The sequence below is a fragment of the Cetorhinus maximus genome, chromosome 15, assembly GCF_964194155.1.
Source record: "Cetorhinus maximus chromosome 15, sCetMax3.hap1.1, whole genome shotgun sequence".
Classification (NCBI taxonomy): Eukaryota; Metazoa; Chordata; class Chondrichthyes; order Lamniformes; family Cetorhinidae; genus Cetorhinus; species Cetorhinus maximus.
The window spans coordinates 37,741,435-37,764,390 of record NC_135893.1 but is presented as its reverse complement, the minus strand read 5'-3'; the positions used below and the strand labels follow the sequence as shown (position 1 = coordinate 37,764,390).

General features: G+C 44.5%; 1 protein-coding gene across 1 annotated transcript in view; it reads right to left on the bottom strand.

The window, feature by feature from the left end:
- Positions 1-22,956, bottom strand: part of hspg2 (heparan sulfate proteoglycan 2) — a 524,258-nt gene that overhangs the window by 376,968 nt on the left and 124,334 nt on the right. The window contains exons 2-3 of the mRNA XM_078558280.1: positions 8,584-8,710; positions 7,321-7,416 (exon numbers count right to left, since the gene is read on the bottom strand). Of these exons, the coding sequence (XP_078414406.1) occupies positions 7,321-7,416; positions 8,584-8,710 (223 nt within the window). The remainder of the gene's footprint in view (positions 1-7,320; positions 7,417-8,583; positions 8,711-22,956) is intronic.

Below are 22,956 nucleotides of genomic sequence, written 5' to 3'. Positions count from 1 at the left end.
GAAGGCTTCAAATGTACCAGCGAACACCACATGCGCCCTCTCCAGGGACACCCAGGCACGGGATGTAACCACGAAAGAGAGACAAACAGTCAGGTCGAACAACCCCCCTCCTCAACTGCCCAGTGCCTCTTTATACGTTTTTCAAAAAATATATTGATTCTATTTCACAAAATCAATAAATTAAAGGGAGTAAGCAGCTCCTGATGGGGCACTGTAAGAAAAACAAAACCTCAAAAGAAACTTACAAAAACCAAATCAAAATGTCATTTCCAGGGGTGCTGGTGATGCACCCCAGCCCCCACGGTACGGTGCCCACTGAGCGCTGAAGACCTCGGGCATGCCGGTGGACACTGTGTGCACTCTCTCCAGGGCCACCCGGCCATAAACACAGCCGTAATGGAGGGGCAGAACTCGGGTTCTACCCCCCCGCAGTGTCTCTTTATATGTGCACAAGTAATTAACCAATGAGTGCCCCACTTCTGTATACATACTTATCCTAATTTATACAATTAACAGAGACCCCAAGTGTGATGTTTCAAATGAAAGACATCACCTCCAACAAGACAGTGCTCCCTCAGTACTGCACTGAACTATCAGCCCAGATTATGTACCGAAGGCCCTTGACTTCAACTGATGCCCTAAACTGTCCTTTATTGAGCCAAAACTACAATCTCCAGTTAAATGAACGCAGCACTCTATCACATCTGAGAAATGCTTCAATGTCTTTCACAGAATGAACTATTTTGAAGTGGTTAATATGGCAGCCATTTTGTACACAGCAAGGCTCCTCAAATAGCAATTAAATGACTACTCTGTATTTTGGTGTTGTGAGTTGAGGAACATAGTTAAAAATAGTGAGAGAAGTCCCTACTACTGTCTGAGCAGTGCCTTCAGGTCCTTAACATCTGCCTGATCCACCATCTCTCTGAAGGATAGCATCTCTGATAGCATTCCATAATATTTCATGGAATATTTCAGCCTAGAGTATAGGCTTAAATCCAAGGATAACAGTAGCTTTCTTCTAAGTCGCCCCTTCTTAGAATCAACAGTTTCTCAGTCCTTTTTTCCAATGAGCACTCTGGTGTAGTCCCACTTGCCTGCTTATTCACCACAGCCTTTAACAAGGTATTTTACTAAATCAGAGTTTTCTAAATTTCACATTAGCATTCTGGCTTCTATTTTTGAATAGAAATGCTCAGTGCCATGTTAAGTATAGATGATCAATACAGCAGAACTATCCATCAATATTCCACACCTTTTCCCTTGTGTCTACTATTTTTGCTAGGATTCCAGAGGAATTTCCACCTCCTGATGCTCTTGTGACCAACACAAAATTCACTTCTGTTAAGCTTCTCATGTGTCACTGCTGCCATGCCAACACAGCAAGTAGGAGGGGTTTACAAATTTCATTCCAGGGAGTGAGTGGTAAGTTTATGAAACAGGTACCTTCAAGAGGTGGGGAGAAAACAGGAAGTGTTGATTTGTCCAAATGCAAACTCGATGGATTTTTTTTTATATAGGAAATAACATCTTGGGATACATTGTGTGTGTAATTTAATAAATGACATGTGGCGAGTGTAGCATGCTTGGGAAGGGCAAGTGATTTTGGACCTCTGGACCCAAAGTTCTTCGTCGCATACCTGGGTCTGTTTTAGGTTATTTGATAGCAACTGATTGGTGCGATTAGTCAACAGCTCCATTATTAATTATATCATGTGACCAGCAAGATGGTAGAAGCTAAACTAGAGAAATGCTGATCCTTTGTCTATCAGCAATTCCTGTGTTCGCATGATGATTTCAGCAAAACGCTTAGAAATTGAGCACAATGTTAGGCTCAGGAACTCTGAGACCAGCAAGCATAAACATACTGATCGGAGCCTTGTTTAAAACTAGACTGCAAAGCTCAACTGTACAGATGACTATATTAAGCCCATGTGAAATGAGTTAGTCTGCTAATTGCAGACTTGCTCCATACTGTGAAATTATTCCCTATTTTGGGAGGGCAGTGAACAATATAGTGTAATAAATAAGGGTCCCATTTCAACAGCTGCAACCTTGTGAACTGCATGCAATAATCCCAAAATACTCATCAGGAAACTTTCAAAAAGAAAGTCTAGGCCCAAATGCTTGTTCCCTCTCTGAAAGTCAATCACGTCATTGAGCATAAACTCTGACAAGCTTTTCAAATATATTGCAACACTCAGCCAGCTGAGTTAGAAATAAGATTGCAATCATCTGTCAAGTCTAAAATCAGGCAAAGGAGCAGGGTGATGAGAATCATCAAAAACCTTTAAAAATTGTAGAGAGGCAAATCATTCCAACTATTGTGCAGTCCCGACATTCCTCTAGTATAAGGAGCACATTCATTTCAATACAGTCACAATGGTTTTCCTGGCTGCAGCCTGGTTGCCAGCATTTTTACTTTAGATGTTGCAGCCATATATGCAGTGCTTTTAGCTCCATATTACTGTTCAGTTTTTGGAGCATAGTTAGTTTTGTTTTTATAGCTGGTTCTAAATATTGGTGAGTCATTCCCCTAATCACAAGTCATAGTGAGGGCTGTTTATTTGGAGCCTTTTCTTTATGCTGTTTGTCATTTTAAAAATATTTTTCCTTACAGCTGGCCAAGTTAGTTCCCCCCCCACATGGGGCTCAGGCTCCCCCATCCTCCCACTGGGTACACGGGGCTCCCCTGCGCTGAACATCAGTTTAACGCCCTTGTGATTTTCTAATTCAGTGACAAGCTGAAATTTGTCTCTTATTAATATTTACGTGATATAGGGTGAAAAATATTGCCATAGAAACAAGTTTTTTTAAAAAAATGCATTTAGGGGATGTGAACTTCGCTGGCTGGGCCAGCATTTATTACCCATCCCTAGTTGCCCTTGAGAAAGTGGTGGTGAGCTGCTTTCTTGAACTGCTGCAGTCCATGTGGTGTAGGTACACCCGCAGTGCAGTTAGGGAGGGAGTTCCAGGATTTTGACCCAGCGACAGTGAAGGAACGGTGATATATTTCCAAGTCAGGATGGTGAGTGACTTGGAGGGGAACTTCCAGGCAGTGGTGTTCCCGTCTATCTGCTGCCCATGTCTTTCTAGATGGTAACGGTCGTGGGTTTGGGAGTTGCCCTCCAAGGATTGTTGGTGAATTTCTGCAGTGCATCTTGTAGATGGTACACACTGCTGCTACTGTGCATCGGTGGCGGAGGGAGTAAATGTTTGTGAATGTGGTGCCAATCAAGCGGGCTGCTTTGTCCTAGATGGTGTCAAGCTTCTTGAGTGTAGTGGGAGTTGCACTCATTCAGGCAAGTGAGGAGTATTCCATCACACTCCTGACTTGTGGATGGTGGAGAGGCTTTGGGGAGTCAGGTGGTGAGTTAATCATTACAGGATTCCTGGCCTCTGAATTGCTCTTGTAGCCACAGTATTTATATGGCTAGTCCAGTTCACTTTCTGGTCTATGGTAACCCCCAGGATCTTGATAGTGGGGGGAGTTCACTGATGGTAATGCCATTGAACATCATGGGGCAATGGTTAGATTCTCTCTTGTTGGAGATGGTCATTGCCTGGCATTTGTGTGGCACGAATGTAACTTGCCTCTTGTCAGCCCAAGCCTGGATATTGTCCAGGTCTTGCTGCATTTGGACATGGACTGCTTCAGTATCTGAGGAGTCACGAATGGTGCTGAACATTGTGTAATCATCAGCGAACATCCCCACTTCTGACCTTATGATGGAAGGAAGGTCATTGATGAAGCAGCTGAAGATGGTTGGACCGAGAACACTACCCTGAGGAACTCCTGCAGTGATGTCCTGGAGCTGAGATCACTGACCTCCAACAACCATAAACATCTTCCTTTGTGCTAGGTATGACTCCAAGCAGTGAATCGTTTTCTCCAATTCCCATTGACTCCAGTTTTGCTGGGGCTCCTTAATGCCACACTCGGTCAAATGCTGCCTTGATGTCAAAGGCAGTCAATCTTACCTCACCTCAGGAGTTCAGCTCCTTCATCCATATTTGAACCAAGGCTGTGATGAGGTCAGGAGCCGAGTGGCCCAGGCAGAGCCCAAACTGGGCGCCAGTGAGCAGGTTATTGCTAAGCAAGTGTCACTTGATAGCACTGTTGATGACGCTTTCCAATACTTTACTGATGATCGAGAGTAGACTGATGGGGCGGTAATTGGCTGGGTTGGATTTGTCCTGCTTTTTGTGGACAGGACATATCTGGGCAATTTTCCACAAAGCTGGGTGGATGTCAGTGTTGTAGCTGTACAGGGACAGCTTGACCAGGGTTGTGCCAAGTTCTGGAGCACAAATCTTCAGTACTATTGCTGGAATACTGTCAGGGTCAGTGCCTTTGCGGTATCCAGTGTCTTCAGCCATTTCTTGATATCACGTGGAGTGAATTGAATTGGCTGAAGACTGGCATCTGTGATGCTGGGGACTTCTGAAGAAGGATAAGGCTTGGCACTTCTGGCTGAAGATTGTGGCAAATGCTTCAGCCTTGTCTTTTGTGCTGATGCGCTGGGCTCCCCCATCATTGAGGATGGGGATATTTGTGGAGCCACCTGCTCCAGTGAATTGTTTAATTGTCCGCCACCATTCACAACTGGATGTGGCAGGGCTACAGAGCTCAAATCTGATCCATTGGCTGTGGGATCACTTTGCGCTGTCTATCACTTGCTGCTTATGCTGTTTGGCATGCAAGTAGTCCTGTATGCCTGGTGCAGCTCCTGGCATGCCCTCCTGCATTCTTCATTGAACCAGGGTTTATCCCCCTGGTTTGATGGTAATGATAGAGTGGGGGATATGCCGGGTCATGAGGTTACAGATTGTGTTCAAGTACAATTCAGCTGTTGCTGATGGCCCACAGCGCCTCATGGATGCCCAGTCTCGAGTCGCTAGATCTGTTCGAAAGCTATCCCTTTTAGCAGATGGTAGTGCCACACAACACGATGGAGGGTATCCTCAATGTGGAGGGATTTTGTCTGTACAATGACTGTGCAGTGGTCACTCCTACCAATATAGACATGGGCAGATGCATCCGGGGCAGGCAGGTTGGTGAGGATGGGGTCAAGTATATTTTTCCCTCTTGTTGGCTCCCTTACCACCTGCTGCAGACCCAGTCTAGCAGCTATGTCCTTTAGGACTCGGCCAGCTCGGTCAACAGTGATGCTACTGAGCCACTCTTGGTGATAAGCGTTTAAGTCCCCCACCCAGAGTATATTCTGCATCCTTGCCACCCTCAGTGTTTCCTCCAAGTGGTGTTCAACATGGAGGAGCAGTGATTCATCAGCTGAGGGAGGGCGGTACGTGGTAATCAGCAGGAGGTTTTCTTGCCCATGTTCGACCTGATGCCATGAGACTTCATGGGATCCGGAGTCGATGTTGAGGACTGTATACCATGCTGCCGCCACCTCTGCTGAGTCCATCCTGCCGCTGGGGCAGGCCCAGGGATAGTGATGGTGGTGTCTGGGACATTATCTCTCAGATATGATTCTGCGAGGATGAGTATGTCAGGCTGTTGCTTGACCAGTCTGTGAGACAGCTCTCCCAATTTTGGCACTAGCCCCCAGATGTTACTAAGGAGGACTTTGCAGGGTCGACAGGGCTGAGATTGCTGTTGTCGTTTCTGATGCCTAGGTCGATGCCGGGTGGTCCATCGGGTTTCATTCCTTTTTTGAGACTTTATAGTGGTTTGTTACAACTGGGGCCATTTCAAAGGGCATATAAGAGTCGACCACGTTGCTGTGAGTCTGGAGTCATAAGTAGGCCAGACCAGCTAAGGACGGCAGATTTCCTTCCCTAAATTAGTGAACTAGGTAGGTTTTAACAACAATCAACAATAGTTTCATCATCAGACTTTTAATTCCAGATTTTTATCGAATTCAAATTCCAACATCTACTGTGGTGTGATTCAAACCCAGGTCCCCAGAGCGTTAAGATAAAGGCAAAATACTGCTGATGCTGGTAATACGAAACAGTATCAAAAAATGCTGGAACGACTCAGGTCTGGCAGCATCTGTCGAAACGTTAACTCTGTCTTTCTCTCCATAGATGCTGTCAGACCTGCTGAGCTTTTCCAGCATTTTTTCTTTTTGCCCCCAGAGCATTACCCTGGGTCTCTAGAGTATTAGTCTAGCGACAATAGCACTACGCCATCGCCTCCCAATAAACATGTCTTTGAAAATAAGAAAGAATCAGAAGCACAGATTGGTTGAAGAAGGGATTTCTGGAGAAGAGAGCCAAGATGCAGGTTCTACCGTCAATGAAATCATAAGGGAAGAGGAAGAGGATTTCGTAAGAGGACAGAGCAGTCGGAGCAAAGGCCACTGGCTGTTGCACAGAGTTTTAGCTGTTTGCAGAAGCCAGGTAGGATGAGGCCAGGAAATTCTCTCCTGCCGCAGTGCCATAAGTTACCCTCAACATGATTCCACTCCTGCACATCTCCAACAAGCTAGGATGTGAGAACTCACATTCACTGAGCCCAATCCACATTCTGGGGGTGACTCAAGTACATAACAGCCTAAGAAATAATCCTGGACTGTAGCTATTGCTATTCTATGGCAGTTAATTTGTATACTACAAGGTCTTATAAACAGTATTTGAAAAACATTTATCAGTCTTGGTGTTGGTTAGGGGATAAATGTTGGTCAAAAAAAGCAGGGGAATTTATCTTCAAAGATCTCTACATGGCTGCTGAAACCTGCAGCCTGGAACTCAGAGTGGCAGAAGGGGGAAGAATGAGGACAGGCAATATAGTCTAACACTCACAGCAACCTATAATCCACTTACATTACTGGGGTACTGAGACAGAGTTTAGTAACAACAAGCACATGACTGCAATCAAGTATCTCGCAAGGAAAAGATTTTAGTTTCCCATCTACAAATCCTTCCCTTCGAACCCCCTGTAAAAGGAGTTTCCAAAATCCATCACTGTCAGTCCAGGATAGAATTCCAACATTCTCTTCCTGCTGCCAGGTACAGTGATGGCTGCGAACGAGTCCTGCTACACACTGCCCCCTATAAAGATGGTGGCTGCGCATGCACCCGCTGGACATTGCCCCTATAAAGATGGTGGCTGCGCATGACCCCGCTGGACATTGCCCCCTATAAAGATGGTGGCTGCACATGCACCCTGCAACGCATTGCCCCCCATAAAGATGGTGGCCGCTAACCTGGGCCTACCATCAGCATACAACTGCGCATGCACATATTGGCAGCAAATGCAGCCTTTCCAGCCTCCCTAAAGCAATCCCACATTAGCAGCATATACAACATACAGTGAAGAGCAGTCAAAGTAACTTAGTGACATTTTCTTACCTGTTTTTTGCTTTGGAATCACTGATATTGTTGGAATCTCACCCTCAGTTTCAACTGTGCTGGGTGTGCTGCCCTCTTCGAACTCAGCACTCCCCTCTGGCAAAAGAACAGCAAATTCTCCATAAACAATTACAATAATTCCAGGTCTTTCTTAAGACGTTACGTTGCGATTTGGGTGGACGGTCTACTCCTGGTAATTCAAAGTGCAAAGTCAGTTAATTATCCAATAATTTGAATTTCAATTTGCACACTGATTTACAGGAGATTTAAGGCATTACTGCGCTGTAGGCCCGTGAGTAGCTGTGTGGAGGCTGCCCAACCGAAACCACATTGAGCAGCTGACATACAGAGTGGGGGCAAACAACTGACAAGACTAGAGTGAGGCTATTGTGTGAATCAACCATCCCAAAACCCCTGTCTTGAACCTGAATCTGTTAGCCTCAGAGATACACATTCAGGACACCTGCTCAGAACACTTTCTTCAACAAAATACTGTTTTGTCCAGAGTAATTTAAGAGGAAACCATGTTTATACCTTCCCCACCCCTCCCCGATTCAAGAGTGTGACACTAATCCACCTTTTGTTTCAGCTTACCTTAAGTCAGCTGGTGACGCATATCTCAGTGTAGCTGTTAATAACTTGTGGACTTGCTTTATCAATAAAGGGAAGTTCTGCAATGGCTCAGCAAGTTTTGGCCTTTCAATGGCTGAATAACAGAGACAATGAAGGCCTTCAGGTTTGGTTCCCATCCTGTGTTTGGCTAGCTGCCCTCAGCTAGACCAGGCATTAAAATTAACTCCAGAACCCCAGGGCAAGGAGGGAAGAATCAATAGAACTCCAGCTCCTGATTACAAGCCTGCAGCAGCCCCCTATTCCCCACCATGGCACTGGTCAGCGACCATTCCCTTCTCACCCTCAGCCCCCCCGCCTCCATCACCCCCGTCAGCATGGCACCAGCCAGCAAGCCTCACTGGCAATACAGGAAGTGACCATTGGGTGAGGGCAGCATGAAGATTTACTGTGATGCTCCCATGGTAAAAGAGGCACTCTTTCATATTGGATTGGACATGAATAATAGCCAGCTGACCTTGTCTTGGAGAGTGCCAGTGAAACCTCAGCCCAGCAAGGAGCCATCAAATTCCACAGAGCATAGGGGAAAGGAGCAGTCTTTCTCTCTTTGTGCACTGGATACGGAATCAGCCGTTCTAATGTTAGTAGTCAAATTTCATCCCATCTTTCTATTGGATTCCTTTATCATCTTACCAGCAGATGCTACAAAGTCCTCATCATCAGATTCCACGGGGAACCTCCGCCGTCGAAAATGGCTCTGGTCCAGCTCGGAGTCCTCTGGGATCGGGACTTCATCTAAAACCTTTGATGCATTTACAATCTGAAGAGACAAGAAAAGAGAAAGCCTTTTATTTTGCAGTAAATTCACATTCCATCTGTACAGAAAGAACATCAAATCACTGATTTGAGACAAAGCTTCCAAACTGGAAAAACTTCATTAACTGGCTCAAGTCGCTCAGCAGTTTCAGCAATTTTACATACAAGGACCCAATCAGTACATGTAAAACTAAATGCAATTTGTTACAAATAAACCACTTGATTGGTGGTTGAATGATAGGCTTAGCTCATGAATCACAAAAAGTTAGTATGCAGGTACAGCAAGTGATTAGGAAGGCAAATGGAATGTTGGTGTTTTTTGTCAGGGGAATGGAATATAAAAGTAGGGAAGTGTTGCCACAGCTGTACTGGGCCTTGGTTGAACTGCATCTGGAGTACAGAGTACTCCTTTGATCTCCTCACTTAAGAAAGAATGTAACTGCATTCAAAGCAATTCAGAGAAGGTTCGCTAAATTGACTCCAGGGATGAAGGGGTTATACAATGAGAAAAGGTTGAGCAGTTTGGTCCTGTACTCATTGGAGTTTAGAAGAATGAAAGGTGATCTTATTGAAACATAAAATCCTGAGGCTTGACAGAGTGGATGCCGAGAGGATGTTTCCCCTTGTGGGGGAGCCTAGAACTAGGCGGCACAGTGTAAAAATAAGGGGTCTCCCATTTAAGATAGAGATGAGGAGAATTTTTTTTCTCTCAGTGGGTCATTAGTCTGTGGAACTCTTTTCCCCTGAAAGCAGTGGAGGCTGGGTAAGTGAAGATATTCAGGGCTTGTTGAATAGATTTTTGATCGACAAGGGAGTCAAGGGTTATGGGGGACAGACAAGAAAGTCTCCCTGGCAACAGTCTGAGATTAAGCCAGTCCGTTCACAACCTTGGTGTCATATTTGACCCCGGGGTAAGCTTCCGACCTCATATTCGTACTAAGACCACGGTTTCCACCTCCATTACCTCTGTCTAAGTTCTGCTACTAAAACCCCCAACAATGCCTTTGTTACCTTCAGACTCGACTATCCCAACGCACTCCTGGCTAGCCTCTCACATTCTATCCTCTAAAATTCAGCTGCCAGTGCCTTAACTCACACCCAGAGCCATTCCTTGATCAATCCAGAGCTCACTGACCTACACTGGCTCCTGGTCAAGCAAAGTCTTGATTTTAAAATTGTTTTCCAATTCCCTCCATGGCCTCATCCTCCAACTCCACAACTAGGTTTGCCAATCCTCCCGGAACAGCTAGGAGTCCATCGGAATTGGCTTCTGTCTCCTGGTGGCTATTGAAATCAATCCAGGAGATTTTAGAACGATATTTCGTGCAAGGTAATAAATTGATATGCTCAATAATTCATACACAGAAGTTCATCATTCACTGTAAAACTGCGATCTGATTATTAACTGATGACATAAAATGTAAACTAGTACTGATGCAGGTCACACAGACGTGTGTTAAAAATGAAGCTATTGTGCAAATTGGTGAGAATTTAAACAAGTAGTTTTAGCCGGTACGAAATGGGCTTTTGCAGTGGGTTCAATTGAAGCTTCAGTCTGTTTTCCTCAGAACCTGCTCATGCCACACCGTCAGCTTTCAGTGACATCACTTCCGCCGACATCTCCTGGAAGATGTCCAGCCAGAGTCCGCAACCCTACCTACAACACTCTGAGATATCTGTGCTATTTTAGTTCTGGCCTCTTGAGCATCCCCGATTTTAACCACTCGACCATTGGCTGCTGTGGCTTCAGTTGCCTAGTCCTTAAGCTCTGGAATACCCTCCCTATACCTTTCCACCTCTCTTTCCCCTTTTAAGACACGCTTTAAAAGCCATCTCTTTGACCAAGCATTTGGCCATCTGACCTAATATCTCCTTATGTGGCTGGGTGGCATTTTTTTTTGTAACACTCCTGGTGAAGCACCTTTAGGATGTTTTATGATGTTAAAGGTACAACAGAAGTTGCTTTTCACAGAATCTCAGAATTGTTACAGCGCAGAAAGAGGCCACTCAGCCCATCGTGCCTGCACCAGCTCTCCAAATGAGCAATTCCCTTAGTGCCATTCCCCTGCCCTCTCCCCGTAACCCCTGCACATTTTTCCTTTACAGATAACGGTCCAATTCCCTTTTGAATGCCTCAATTGAACCTGCCTTCATCACAATCTCAGGCAGTGTATACCAGACTTTAACCACTCATGCATGCAGCCATTTATTGAACATATGCAATTGCAGTGCTGTAGGTAATTAATATAAACAGATATCCTAAAATTCTGCAGCACAATCAAGGCAATTTCAGCTGCAAACCTAATCACATTCTGCACAGAAGCTTTCCAGTGTGGGGTCTTGTATCAGTACTTTAATGCAGCATTTTTAACAAAGTGCTTCTACATAAGAAATAGTTCTTAAAATATGCTGTTTAAAATTAGGCACTGCAAACTGTAAAAGCCCATTTAAGTCCAGCCTCCAAACTGCCCCCGAGTTCCTCAGCAGGTCACAGTGACCAGCATCATTGAAAATCTCTCTCTGATTCTTGCTGAATACCCAGTTCTTGCTGTGCGATGGCAACTAACTGAACCAACAGTGATATGTCTAAAATGTTGCCGTCCAGCACATGTGCACTGATGGTGAGTAAAAACCGAGCCTTAAAATTAAATGGGCTCAGTGTTTTCCTATTCCAGATAAGAGTGTTTAAGATGACAGCATTTCATCTCCTGCTGCCTTTGAAGTGTGAGTGAAGCAGGTGCTGCCAGACGTGGTCACCAGCTGGCGTAACGGTCAAACACAGCTTGCACTTCATCAGTCGCTGGAATGTGGAAAAATGCCCTGTCATTTAGAGGGGCAATTTTTATATATGTGTGTTTTTATATATACATATTATATATTTATTGAGAATGAGTTAGAAAATGGTTTTAAATGCAATAAGCGTAGAAAATTAGAAGGCAAAGGACTGCGGATTCTAGAAATCGGAGAGAGAATACTGCATGGCCTGCTGAGTATTTCCAGCATTTGGAAAGCTCGAGGGATTAGAAAATTCTGGGACAAAAGTCCCAGGAGCTAAGGTGGCATTGGAAGATGAGGAGGTTCCAATCTATTGTACTGGGAAATGCTCCAGCACTTGTAGGATGTAGGGTTGCCAACTATGATTAAACATTTCCTGGAGGTTTCATCACATGACTTGCCTCCCACACTCTAGCCATTATTCAGCCAACACGTTTAGGATGTCCTTAGCTCATAAAAGGTGCTTGATGCATGCAAGTTTGTTCCTAAAGGCCCACTCAACTCATTCTCTAATCATTGGTTTTGCTGAATCTCTGAGCCTGTGATGCATTGCTCAATCTCTGTGTACCAAATGCTTGTATCTCCATGTGTGCTGAGTGCATCTTCAGGCTAATCTAAATTTCAGACATGCATTTTCCAGTTTAATTAAATGTAACTCACCTCCTGACTTCCCAAAGCCTGTCCACCATCTACAAGGCACAAGTTAGGAGTGTAATGGAATACCCTCCACTTGCCTGGATGAGTGCAGCTCCAACAACACTCAAGAAGCTTGACATCATCCAGGACAAAGCAGCCCGCTTGATTGGCACCACATCCACAAACATTTACACCCTACACCACTGACACATAGTGGCAGCAGTGTGCACCATCTACAAGGTGCACTGCAGAAACCAAAGCTCCTTAGACAGCACCTTCCAAACCCATGACTACTACCATCTAAATGGACAAGGGCAGCAGATAGATGGGAACGCCACCACCTGGAAGCTCTCCGCCAAGCCACTCACCATCCTGATTTGGAAATATATCACCGTTCCTTCACTGTTGCTGGGTCAAAATCCTGGAATTCCCTCCCTAACAGCAGTGTGGGTATACCTACACCACATGGACTGCAGTGGTTCAAGAAGGCAGCTCACCACCACCTTCTCAAGGGCAATTAGGGATGGGCAATAAATGCTGGCTCAACCAGTGAAGCCCATATCCTGCAAACAATTTAAAAGAAAATTATTTGCCTCCACTCCCTCTCAAACTTGTTGCTGATGAAAACCTTATCGACATTTTTGTCAAGTCTAGACTTCATTCCTCCAACATCTCCCTTTCCAGATATCTGAACACTCGTTACCTCCCAGTGATTGTTATTTTCAAACTTCCAACAGCTCAGGAATCACCTGTGATTGTGAATAGACCTGTTTACTACAGGTGATATAAAAACAGTTGGCACAATGATGGGGATCAGCTTACTGCCAGTGTGTATGGCCCTTTTCCAGGAGCTAGTCAGGGATTGTGCCAACCTAGGCGCCCTGTCCAATCAGACAGTCGCAGTCTGGCACAACAGGCCAAAGTCTATCACTGGCAGCTCGCCGTGTCTGAAGTGCCCGATGCAATGATAGTTGAATAAAGCTAGAAATTGTGGAGGCTCAATTTTCACAATACCTTGTTTAAAATTCCAATAAAGGGCTCTGAGCTGATTCCAACACCTGTTTGGAACACTAATGCCTTGTCTACAGATGCAAAACTGAGTGGAATGATTTTGCTGCAAGTGTTGCAGGCCAAAAAAAAAGACTAATTAAATGGAACGGTCTTTCCAATAGGAGGAGGAGAAGGAACCTGAAGCCACAGGCATCAAAACGCAACTTCAGATCTCATTCACTGCTGTAAGATATAGCATCTAAAGACAAGTCAGAATAACACGACCACCCTTTCCACTCAGAGCAAACTGAAGCTGTTTTAGAGCCGCTTTCTATCAAACTACATGCAAAAGAATAAAGATTTTTTTAAAATGCACTGTGTTTCCTTGCCTGTGCCCTGGCCAATAGTTATCCCTCAATCGTCACAAAAACAATTTCTCTCATCATTATCACGTTGTCATTTGTGGGTGCTCGCTGCCTGAAAATTGTCTCCCCCTTTTCCTACAATAGTAACTACACTTCAAAAACACTTCCTCATGTATTAAACAATTTTGGGTGCCCCGGGATTGTGAAAGGTGCTGTATAAATGCAAGTGCTTTCTTAAAAAAGAGCAGCAGCCATCATTTTAGGCATATAACATAGGCAGGGAGGTACTGGGGTTTGTGGGGACCCAATGTTTTTGGCTATCCTTCTAAAGCACCTGGTAAAGCAGCCTCTGCTATGGCCAGGGGCTTTCCTTGGATGAGAGCAGGTTCCTAGCATTAGAAACATAGCATGAACATCAGAAACTCCAGGACACATCGCAGGCCCCTCGTTTCAGATCTGAAACTATTCAAAATCCTTGACATTGGGCAGCTGGCCAAGCTCCACACACCTGAAATATCATCTGCAGCTCTCAATCCTCTTAGCGACGGCAGGGGCTGAACAAATATAATACTGAAGAATGAGACTTCGAACCAAGACCCCACCTGCTCTCTCACGTGGGTGTAAAAGGTTCCATGATGCCATTTGAAAGAGCAGGTCTCCCCGGTATCCTGGCCAATATTTATCTCTTAATCAACGTCATTAACAGAAAATGCTGGAAAAACTCAGCAGCTCTGACAGCATCTGTGGAGAAAGAAACAGAGCTAATGTTTCAAGTCTGTATGACCCTGCGTCAGAGGTAGGGGCAGTGAAGGGGTGGAATTAGAGGGGAGGGGGGAATTGGTGAGGAGGGGTTGGGTGGTGTGGTGTGTATTTACTCAGAACATACCAGCTGACCTGAGAGCTGGAGCAGGGTTGATGGGTCAGCTGGTCTTTTCCTGCTTGACAATTTTGCACGTTCTTCATCAATACTATACAAGGCCAAAGCTCATGTTTGTTACTCAATTCTAATTAATGTCAATGGCTGAATTTTATGAAAATAAGGTCGGAATGTATGACTGGAAATGGGGGCCCCGAGTTATTTCTGTACAAAGTGATCCAATTACCCTCCTTGAAGACAGCCCAAAGTGCAAGCTTCCAGGAGATGGCCTGATCAAACTCAGTACAGCCACAGCTGGATAACTTCAACCTTATAGGCAGAACAGTTTGGCCTGGTCTTGTCAAACCAAATGAATCCCTCATCTAATCTCCACTGGCTGCTCTTCAACGATAAAGTTTAACAGCTGGACTGGCCTTTGTTGACAAGTGCTCTTGCACAGAGCATCACTGAGACCCAACACGTGTGTAAAAGAGGGTAAGCCAGAATTAAAAAGACAAATAGTCATGCGGTTCAAGATCTTATTATTCATTAAACTGCAGAATTCCTTTCCCTGAATCTTCCACAGATGAACAAAGACCTCAAAGGGAAACGGAACCGGCCAACTAACTTAGGTTATACTGTTGGGTATTTTCTCCCCTCCACACACCCTACTCCAAACAGATATGCTGCCTTCATCAACCAGGAGGAGGCACTGCACTCATGGGAAATTTCTTGAGAGAGATTCCCAGAAAAGGATTTTCAGCAGCATGAATAATTGGACTAATTTTCTGCCTGAGGAACCCCACCTACAAAGCTCACCCACAGGGAAGTCATGGGAACTCGACCCATGATTTTTATATGCACGGGACCAGAAAGGCAGGCTAGTGCATCTCACACAGAAAGGAGATGCATAGCTGCTACAGAAAAGACCAATTCTTACCACCACAGATATATGGATTAAGCATACAGTACAGAGCCCAATGTGAGAGAGGAAGGGAAGTCAGCCTAGGCTTCCATTCCAGACAGTTTTATTCCATGCTGGAAGTGTCTCTTCAGATGAGGACAGGATTGGGGTGGGCTATAATTGGCCTTGTGAAGAGCCTAATAACCATGAATAGCAGGATCAGCCATAAAATAGAGGTATATGGACAGGTATGAAAGGCTGGCGGACACCTGACGAATCATACTTTTAAAAAATTCTTTCATGGGATGCGAGCATCGCTGGGAAGGCCAGCGTTTGTTGCCCATCCCTAATTGCCCTTGAGAAGGTGGTGGTGAGCTGCCTTCTTGAACTGCTGTAGTCCAAGTGGGACAGCCACAACCACCATGCTATTAGGGATGGAGTTCCAGAATTTTGACACAGTGGCAATGAAGGAATGACAATATTGTACCAAGTCAGGATGGTATGAGGCTTGGAGTGATGGTGCTCCCATACAACTGCTGCCCTTGTCCTTCTAGGTGGTAGAGGTCATAGGTTTGGAAAGTGCTGCCCAAGGAGGTTTGGTGAGTTGCTGCACTGCATCTTCCATATAGTACACACTGCTGCCACTGCACGTCAATGGGGGAGGGAGTGAAAATTTAAGTTGTTGGATGGGGTGCCGATCTAGCAGGCTACCTTGTCCTGGATAGTTTCAAGCTTCTTGCATGTCGTTGGAACTGCACACATCTGGGCAAGTGGAGAATATTCATCACACTCCTGACTCATGCCTTGTAGATGGTGGACAGGCTTTGGGGACTCAGGAGGTGGATTCCTAGCCTCTGACCTGCTCTTGCAGCCACAGTATTTATTTGACTAGTCTACTTCAGTTTCTGGTCAATGGTAACCCCAGGATGTCGAGAGAGGGGGATTCAGTGATGGTAATGCCAAGGGGAGATGGTTAGATGCTCATTTACTGAGATGGTCATACCCTGACACAAATGTTACTTGTCACGTATCAGCCCAAGCCTGGATAGTGTCCAGGTCTTGTTGTATAAGGACACAGACTGCTTCAGTACCTTAGGAGTTGCGAATGATGCTGAACATCGTGCAATCATCAGCAAATTCCACCCTAATGATGGAGGGAATGCCATTGATGAAGCAGCTGAAGATGTTTGGGCCGAGGACACTGTCCTAAGCAATATTCTGGGTCTGGGATGATTGGTCTCCAACAACCTCAGCCATCTTCCTTTGACTCCAACCAGCGGAGAATTTTCCCACCGATTCACATTGAATCCAGTTTTGCTAGGTCTTCTTGATGCCACACTCGGTCAAATGCTGCCTTAATGTCAAGGGCAGTCACTCTCACTCCCCTCTTGAGTTTAGGTCTTTTGTCCATATTTGGACCAAGGTTGTAATGAGGTCAGGAGCTGAATGGCCTCAGGGGAACCCAAGCTGAGCGTCAGTGAGCAGGTTGTTGCTGTGTAAAGTGCCGCTTGGTAGCACCTGTCTTGCTTTTTGTGGATAGGGCATACTTGAGCAATTTTCTACATGGTCAGGTACATGCCAGTTTTGTAGCTATACTTCAGCTAGTTAACTAGGAGAGGCTGACTGCAGCCTCACTCCAGCTCAGAGTCAACACTTTCAGGAGGGGACCCTGGAAAAAAAACTGATGCGAAAACATACACACAAACTGCAAAAAGGCAGTAGGTCAAACTCCTTCCAACAGGCTATGTATACCAGGACAAATATCATATCCTGAGGTAAAAGACAAGACACAGATAGGATAACCAAAAAAGGGTGTAAAGATAGGCCCAGCAACTACAGGCAGTTCAGTTTAACTTCAGTGGTGTGGAAGCTTCTAGAAACAATAATTCAGGACAAAATTAATAGTCATATGGACAAATGTGGGTAATTAAGAAAAGCCAGTATGCATTTCTTAAGGGAAAGTCCTGTTTAAGTAACTTGCAGTTTCTTGAAGTAAGAGAAAAGTTTGATGAGGGCAATGCTGTTGATGTGGTGTATGGGGACTTCCAAAAGGCATTTGATACAGTGCTGCACAACAGAACTGTGAGCAAAGTTGCAGCTCATGGAATAAAAGGGAGGGTAGCAATATGGATACAAAATTGGCTGAGTGACAGGAAAGTGATGAACGGATGTTTTTCTTGCTGGAGAAAGGTTCGCAGTGGAGTTGCCCAGGGATCAGTGTTGGGATCCTTGCTTTTCCTGATATATATTAATGGCCCAGGGTGCACAGGGAACAATTTCAAAGTTTGTGGTTGATGCAAAACTTGGAAGCACTGTGAACTGTGAGGAGGATAGTGTAAAACTTCAAAAGGGACATAGACAAGTTGGTGGAGCGGGCGGACAGGTGGCAGAGGAAATTCAATGCAAAGAAATGTGAATTGATTCACTTTGGTAGGGAGATTATGGAGAGACAATATAAAGTAAAGGATACAACTCTGAAGCGGGTGCAGGAACAGAGGGGCCTGGCTGTATATGTGCATTAGTCACCAAAGGTGACAGGATGGGTTGAGAGAGCAGTTAAACAGTATCCTGGGCTTTATTCATTGGGGCATGGAGTACAAGAGCAAGGAGATTATGTTGAACTTGGACAAGACAGTAGTTCGGCCTCAGCTAGAGTACTGCGTCCAGTTCTGGGCGGTGTACTTTAGGAAGGATGTGAAGGCACTGGAGAGAGTGTCGAAAAGGTTCACAAGAATGGTTCCAGGGATGAGGAACTTCAGTTATGAAGATAGGTTGGAGAAGTTAGAACTGTTTTCCTTAGAGTAAAGAAGGCTAAGAGGAGATTTGGTAGAGGTATTCAAAATTATGAGGGTTCTGGACAGAGTAGGTAGGGAGAAACTGTTCCCACTTGTGAAAGGATCGAGAATGAGGGGGGAAAGCTATTAGCAAAAGAAGCAAACACGATATGAGGAAAAGCTTTTTCACGTAGTGAGTGGTTAGGGTTTGGAATGTACTTCCTGAGACTGTGGTGGAGGCAGGTTCAATTGAAGCATTCTGAAGGGAATGAGACTGTTATTTGAAAAGGAAGAATGTCATATGGGGACAAATGTGGGTAATTAAGAAAAGCCAGCATGGATTTCATAAGGGAAAGTCCTGTTCAACTAACTTGGAGTTTCTTGAAGTAAGAGAAAAGTTTAATGAGGGCAATGCTGCTGATGTGGTGTATGGGGACTTCCGAAAGGCATCTGATACAGTGCTGCACAACAGAACTGTGAGCAAAGTTACAGCTCATGGAATAAAAGGGAGGGTAGCAACATGGATACAAAATTGGCTGAGCCATTCACCCGCCTTGGGGGAATGGCACTGGATGAGTTGCTCAGAGAGCCAGTGCAGACACAATGGGCCAAATGGCCTCCCTTCTGCACCGTAACAATTCTATGATTCTGTGAAGTCAAAGCTGTGAAATTAATGAGTAAATCCTGAAGACAATACACAGGGCATTCAGGCCAACATGTCAGTGTCTACACACCACAGGAACCTCCTCCTAACTGCATCTGACCCTGGCTTGGTGTCATACTTGTTTTATGATGCTCCTCTGAAGCATCTTGGGACATTTTACTGCACTAAAAGTGCTATATAAATAAAAGTTGTTGCCATTATCTATTCCTTTCTCCCTCCTTCTCTAGCTTTCCCTTGAATGTATCGATGTTATTAAACTCAACTTGTGGTAGTGAGTTCCACATTCTCACCACTTTGTGAGATGTGGTTTTACTCCAAGATGTTTGTCTAAGATTGCAAACAGCCTTGTTCAATCAAGTCCACAACTAAGAATTTTGCAATCTCAAGCAAGATGATCTTTAAAAAAAAAAGTCATCCTTAAAACATATGCAACTAATCCAATTTAAAAGGGGCTTAACAGATAAACTCAGAATCCTATCTGAGGAAGGTTGATCCACGTTCATCCCATCTGTATCTGCATCCACTGGGAGGTGCCATGGCGCCTACTTTACTTTACACTCCAATAAATCTCAGCTAAGGCACTGGGAATGGTTTAGATGATGACTGTCAGCCTCTTGTCCCAATCCCACTCCGAGTGCTGTTACTCCATATTCTAGCCTACACACATTGCCTTCATTTCCAATAATAATGAGTTTGTACTATTCAGTTCTATGGAGCAATACAATTAAAGTGTCCTGGGATGCCAAGTGGATTAGTTGCCTTATCATTTGGATTCAACGGAATACAACCACGCCTTTCCCTGTTTCAAGTAACAAACATACCGTTTACAACGTCCTCAACACCCCACCCCGCCCCCCCGCACACCTCAAAAGTCATTAATGGAAAAAAACAAACAGAAACGATCAGAGAATGAGAACGGGCCAAGAATTTTGTTAACAGTGCGTGAAGCTTGCAGTGTTTCACAACATTTAAAGAAAGCTACAGACTTCCTCACTGTCAATTTGTCTCTGTGTGGGGTCTTCAAAAAGGACTCCAAACCAAGGAGTCGATGCATGACTTCACTGAGATCATAAAGGTAATTGCAGCATGATTTAATTTAGATTTACAACCCAGGGCTTCAGACATATTGCTTGTTCCAGATTAAATTTTTAAGCAAAGTGTCACCTTCCAAACTTGTCTCCAGCCATTAATTTCAATTTATTTATAACTTGTAACAGCTTGTTACATTCTATTTTCAAGCCAGTGCATATTGAGGGGGTGGGGTGTGATTTAATTGCACTCGATTTACAGATGAAAAAATTTCTCCCTCAATCAGCAGCACCGAACTTATTTACTATTCAAAATCTATTCTTGGGATGTAGGTGACAATGACAAGATTGCAGCTGTTGCCCATCAACCTGAGAAGATGGTGATGGTTGTAGCCTTGTGGTGACTTGTTTGCCACATCACTTCAGAAGGGACTGGAGTCACATGTAGGCCAGATCAAAAAACAAATGGGTTTTCACAACAATCCAGGAACTTCAACAGCACCTTCCAAACTCATGGCTTACCACCTGGAAGGAAAGGGACAGCAGATGATTGGGAACATCACCTGGAAGTTCCCCTTCAAGTCACACACATCCTGACTCAGAAATATATCGGCTGTTCCTTCACTGTCGCTGGGTCAAAATCCTGAAACTCCCTTCCTAACAGCACTGTGGGTGTACCTAGACCAGGCAGATTGTGGAGGTTCAAGGAAGCAGCTCACCGCCATCTTCTCAAGGGTAATTAGGAATAATCAATAAACGCTGGCCCAGCCAGCAAATAAAGCAAATTAAAAACATATCCAAGGTCACTCAGCCTCACCATTTGTCATGATGGAATCCAAGGACTCTGGATTGCTACTCCAGCACTGTGCCATAACCACTGCACTGTTATTACCATTCGATATTTCACTGCATCTACTTTCACCTACATAACAAGTCACTGCGAAGGGATTCACTGCAGCTGAGGCAGACTGATTCAATTTCAAACGGTGTGAAAGGCAATGCCGGGTTTCCTCATTTCTACAAAAAAAAGACTTGAAATATTTACTAAAGCAGGTGCTGAACATTGTGCCTGAGTAATGATCAGTAAAGTGGGAGGCACCCAAATGTCAGACAAAATGGCAGTATTAACCAACGACTGCAGAATCAAAGAGACAGCAACAGCAAAGTTTTCAGTCAAGTGAATTTCCTGAAATATGAGTGTTATAGCTTCCCCTTTACAACCTCCACAGACGAGTAGAACATACCATTATCTAACTTGGGCGGGGATGGTGGCCCAGAGAGTATACCTTGTAGCATCATCCTTCCACTATTGTCCAAAGCTAACGGCACTTTGTGCAGTTTTGTTAATCTGGTCAGTGGTGTGGATAGCTCACACTAGAAATCACATCACATCACATTAGGATCTCTACATGGTCGAGCATATCCTGGAAAAAACTTGGAAGGTGGAGTAATCTACTAGAATCAAGAGATCACGCTGATTTAGGACAAAGTATTGATACTGGAATGAGACATTGTTTTGGAAGGGAATCCAAGTTTTTTTTTACATAAAACTGAAACTCAAAGGGAACCCACAACCAGCCTTGACAATTATTTTTCTTAAATTAAGCGAAGACACCACCCAAGCTGAAAATAGTAAACGAGGTGAAATAATAACAGCAGCAACCAGATGAAGCATTGTGGATGGGAGATGACGGAGTCCCGCGGTTCTGGACCCCAGGATTGAGGAGATGTAGCAGGGACGCAACACCTGCAAATTTAAGGAGGCACTGACTAAGGTAGATCCTGGAGTTGATGGCCTTTTCCTCATTGCATACGAAATAGGAGCAGAAGTAGGCCATTTGCCCCCCCCCCCCCCCCAAGCCTGTTGTGCCATTCAATAAGATCATGACTGATCTGTTTGTGTTTCGAATTCCACATTCCCATCTACCCCCGATAACCTTTGATACAGTCTCACCAATGCCCTGTATAACTGAAGCATAACATTCTTACTTTTATGTTCAATCCCTCTCTTAACAAAGGATAGCATTCCATTAACCTTCTTAATTACATGTTATACCCGCACTCTAACTTTTTGTAACTCATGCACTAGAACACCTAGATCCCTCTGCACCTTAGGATTCTGCAACCATCTCTGTTTAAGTAATACTCTGATTTTTTTATTCTTCCTGCCAAAGTGAACAACTTCACATTTTCCTACATTATATGCCATCTGCCAGATTTTTGCCCACTCACTCAACCTATCTTTTTCTGTTTGCAACCTCATGTCTCTTCACAACCTACTTTCCTACCTATATTTGTGTCATCTGCAAACTTAGCTATCATGCCTTCACTCCCCTCATCTAAGTAATTGATATAAATTGTAAAAAGTTAAGGCCCCAGCACAGACCCCTGCCAGACTCCACTTGTCACACCCTGCCAATCAGAAAAAGGCCCATTTATGCATACTCTGTTTTCTGCCAGCCAGCCAATCTTCTATCCAGGCTAATACGTTACCCCCTACACCATGAGCTTTTATTTTCCGCAATAACCTTTGATGTGGCACCTTATCAAATGCCCTCTGGAAATCACCTGGAGGTCATAAATTAATCCTGTCACAGCACACTGCAGATCCGTAAATGAGTGTAGCATTGCACTTGGACAACAGATTGGCTGTGAGACTCATGCGCCTATGCCTAGGCCAGTCTTCACAACCTCCAGACAGCGACCTGTATTTTTATGTTTCAGCAACGGTCAGTATTGAAGGTTTTTAGTGATAGGCGAGGGGACAGTACATGGACCCTGCATCTCTTGATTATGTCAATCAACGCTGGACACAATGCAGTTGGTAGTGTTCATGTAGCTCAGTCTTGACACTGTCTACATTGCCCTGAACACAAATTGGATTCAAGGTTTCATCAGCTGTGTGCAGATGATGAAGCAACACCATCCATTCACACAGAATTAACTAATTCCAATGAGCTTTCTCTTGGGTACTCGCACATTGTTAGATGATGAAAGTCAAAGAGGAGATTGTGAATTCAGAACACGAAGAGGGCATTACATCCACTGGTCATTGCAAGAGTGCAGGTTAAGGGTAACCACGTCGTACTGACCTTGTGGATGAACAGATTAATCAGGATGGATGTAAAAGCTCTGCTGACAAATCAGCTTGCCTGTCAGAACAAACCCCTGCCGAAAAATAATTTCGACCTGTCACAGCACAAACTTGTTTGAAGTGCTCTTTTTGTTTTCTTCTCATTTTACAAATTAACAAAAAAA